General features: G+C 42.8%; 1 protein-coding gene across 2 annotated transcripts in view; it reads left to right on the top strand.

Annotated features, from left to right (window-relative positions):
• Window positions 1–277: 277 nt before the first annotated feature.
• snx33 (sorting nexin 33) overlaps window positions 278–3,831 on the top strand; it is a 59,194-nt gene continuing 55,640 nt past the window's right edge. Inside the window, exon 1 of one of the 2 annotated variants that reach the window (XM_014029889.1) lies at window positions 278–2,450. In XM_014029889.1, coding sequence (XP_013885343.1) covers window positions 1,022–2,450 — 1,429 coding nt within the window. In that variant the 5' untranslated portion in view covers window positions 278–1,021. The remainder of the gene's footprint in view (window positions 2,451–3,831) is intronic. The other variant, XM_014029888.1, reaches the window with a different exon arrangement.

Here is a 3,831-nt window from a genome sequence, read left to right on the forward strand (position 1 = left end):
CATCCTTTCATTCCATTTGATTTCATTTTGATTGTATGTTTTTTTGAACTTTGTTAATTTTGTATTACAAATGAAACGAATAAACTACTGCTACTAAAAAATAATAAAAACCGAAAACCTTTGACAGATCACTGGATTATAGAAACGTTGTTTTGGTCGTGTTGTTGTTGTTTACACACAGCCTGTCAACAAACAGTGTTTCCATGTTGTAGTGCTCCGGTCGTCCTGCAGGTGGCAGTCTGCTCTCAAACAGAACATAAAGGAACTGGTGAAAAAAGTCCAACTTGCCCTCAGTTGTCTGAGCCTCACGTCATGGAAAGAGTCACTTTGTTACAGCTTGTTAAGGAATACGGTTATAGAGAAAAACAACGTGCTTCGTGATGTGTGTCGACACCTTGGAGAGGCTTTGCTCCTCGCTCCGGATCGTAAGGATCGAGTGAAGATGCGCAGCAGGAAAACACAGCAAGTTTCAGTCTGAGGGAATGCGGTGCAGGCTGAAAAACAATGCACTGGCAAACAATCACTCTCCCCGCCGTCTGTGTTTCGTCTTTCTGCGTGAATCTCTTCTGGAAATGTGTTCATCACGAGCATCACTAAAGGATTAAAACGGCTGTCGGTGCTTTTGGAGGAGCATTTTGGTGAAAACGGGTTTTTTTTTTGTTTGTTTCTGAACCTGTTTGTAATGTGAACGTAGGAAAAATAGTTCTTTGTGACGAAGAAGGTGATGCTATAGCTGAAAGTTTGTTAGGCAGTTAGGGACAATAAAATAGAGCAGGATCCTGAATGGGCTGTAAATGTCTAATCCATTTTTGGTGGATAGACGAACGTTTTTGTTAGTAGGCTATTAAATTTATTGTGTGTTTGCCCTCCTGATTCAACGTCACACAACTTCAGATTTGCTTCAAGTATTGTAATCCAGTGGTTAATCTTTTGATACAGCATGCTCTAATTATGTCCCACCAGTCTAACATGGACACCATGTTCATTTAGTTTATGGTTTAGGACCCATTTGAGTACCAAGATGTCAGTGAAAGGTGTTGCCCTTTATACTTTCATAAGTGAAAACAAAGAGGAGATTAGCATCCAAGAGAATGAGGAAGTGCTTATCTTCGATGAGAACTCGGTGGATGGCTGGTTCCGAGGGGAGAACACCCGAGGGGAGAGGGGTCTATTCCCTGCATCCTACGTGAAGGTTATTCGCACCAGATCCAACTCTAACGTGACTGACTGCTCCATAAGCCCAGAAGGCTCTCTAGGAAATGACTCCTCCTACTTCCTGTCCACCCCAAACACCTCACTTAACTCTGGGCGGATTTACGATGAAGACGATTACGACGACTGGGATGACTGGGACGATGGGTCTACAGTTGTGGAGGATGGTGATAACACTAGGGGTCCTGGAGCCAATGGACATGCATATCAGACCCAACTGTCGAACAACCCCAACGTACACTACAGGAGCAAATCAGCTTCAGGACAGGATGGCATGTCCAGCTCAAGGAAGGGCAGTGTGGTGGGAAGAAACTTGAACAGGTTTTCCAGCTTTGTCCGCTCAGGAGTAGAGGCGTTTGTGCTTGGTGACGTCCCCATGATGGCAAAGATTGCCGAATCGTATACTATTGAGATGGGTCCCCTGGGGCCTCGATGGAAGGAGAACCCACAGCCTTTCACCTGCTCCATTGAAGACCCCACCAAACAGACAAAGTTCAAGGGTATTAAGACCTACATATCGTACCGGGTCACGCCGAGCCACACGGGGAATCCTGTCTACAGGCGCTACAAACACTTTGACTGGCTTTATAACCGTCTACTGCACAAGTTTACTGTGATCTCTGTGCCTCACCTCCCTGAGAAGCAGGCTACGGGCCGATTCGAGGAAGACTTCATTGAGAAGCGTAAGCGGCGACTAATACTGTGGATGAACCATATGACAAGTCATCCAGTCCTCTCCCAGTACGAAGGCTTCGAGCACTTTTTGATGTGCACTGATGATAAGCAGTGGAAACTGGGAAAGAGGCGAGCGGAGAAGGACGAGATGGTGGGCGCTCACTTCATGTTGACCCTCCAAATCCCCAGTGAGCACCAGGACCTTCAGGACGTTGAGGAAAGGGTAGACAACTTCAAGACGTTCGCCAAGAAAATGGACGACAGCGTGATGCAGCTCACGCACGTTGCCTCAGAGCTGGTGCGAAAGCACCTGGGTGGATTCAGGAGGGAGTTCCAGAGACTAGGAAACTCCTTCCAGTCCATCAGCCAGTCGTTCACGCTGGACCCGCCCTACAAGTCGGACGCACTCAACAACGCCATTTCCCACACGGGCCGCACCTATGAAAACATTGGAGAGATGTTTGCAGAGCAACCAAAGTACGACCTCTTTCAGATGCTGGATAAACTTTCCCTCTATCAAGGACTGCTTGCAAACTTCCCTGACATCATTCATCTACAGAAAGGTAACATTTTCATAATAAGTAATGAATAATCCAATGTTCTTATGCATATGAACTCTGTGCTTCTTGTGTCACAATGACTCATTAGGGCACACATGAAAAATACACAGTTCTGTTGAAATGTGGGGTCTGAGGATATGGTTATGGCAGTTGGGGTCTTTATAAAGTGGAACTACAATCTTTGATCTGAACTCCTCCTTATTCTAACCTTACCAGCCCCTCTTTCACCCCTTTTCTGCTGTATTTCTCAAAGCAGCTGGTTTTGATACTGTCCAGCTTCCAGATCAGTCCACTCCAGCTTGAGAGAAAGGCTTAGTGTTTTCAAGCAGTGCAGAAGCTTTTTATTTACAATTTATTCAAACGATGTGAGCAACAGAAGACTTGTCCATCCAGCCTCACAGGTCGGAGCCAGACCAGTGTTGTATAAAGTACCTCAGAGTGATACTTGAGTAAAAGTACAAGTATCTTATCATAAAAATACTTTGGTCAAAATTAAAGTCTTCTCTAAAAATGTTACTTGAGTAAAAGTTATAAAGTATCTGACATTTTTTGTATTTAAGTATCAAAAGTAAATTTCTGGCACAAAATCTACTTAAGTATTAAAAGTAAAAGTACTGAGTAAAAGTGAGCAGTTAGATTTTCCAAAATGACATTTATTGGGAGGTGACTTCTCAAAAGTATTTTTTTTCTAACAGCATGGAGCTGTGATGGGTTGTGTACAAATTAATAGTGTGTCAGAATGGTAAATACTGTATTTATTCATGTATAATAGAAATTTAACCCTAAAAATCATCCATAAAGTGGGGAAGTAGTATTATACACGGGATATTGATAATTAGATTTTTAATCCTTTTTAGCTCAAAAAATGATGATCGTATTATACATGAATAAATACGGTATTTATACTTCTTATCCAACCACAATTAAATTCACTGTCCAGGAGACACAGTTTATCAGGATAGTTTTTTAAGTAACAACAACTCAGAATAAAACAGGAGTAACAACTTTCTACTTCTTAACTTTTTTAAAAAATGTAGTGAGTAGAAAGTACAGATAATTGTGTAAAAGTGTAATGAGTAAAAGTAAAAAGTACGCTGAAAAATAATTACTCAAGTACAGTACAGATACCTAAAAATTCTACTTAAGTACAGTAACAAAGTATTTGTAATTAGTTATTTTACAACTCTGAGCCAGAGTCTGACCCAGAACCAGAGTCTGACCCAGAACCAGAGTCTGACCCAGAACCAGAGTCTGACCCAGAACCAGAGTCTAACCCAGAGCCAGAGTCTGACCCAGAGCCAGAGTCTGACCCAGAGTCAGAGTCTGTCCCAGAGCCAGAGTCTGTCCCAGAGCCAGAGTCTGATCTAGAACCAGAGTCTGAGCC

Source organism: Austrofundulus limnaeus, unplaced genomic scaffold (genome assembly GCF_001266775.1).
Source record: "Austrofundulus limnaeus strain Quisiro unplaced genomic scaffold, Austrofundulus_limnaeus-1.0 Scaffold964, whole genome shotgun sequence".
NCBI classification, from domain to species: Eukaryota; Metazoa; Chordata; class Actinopteri; order Cyprinodontiformes; family Rivulidae; genus Austrofundulus; species Austrofundulus limnaeus.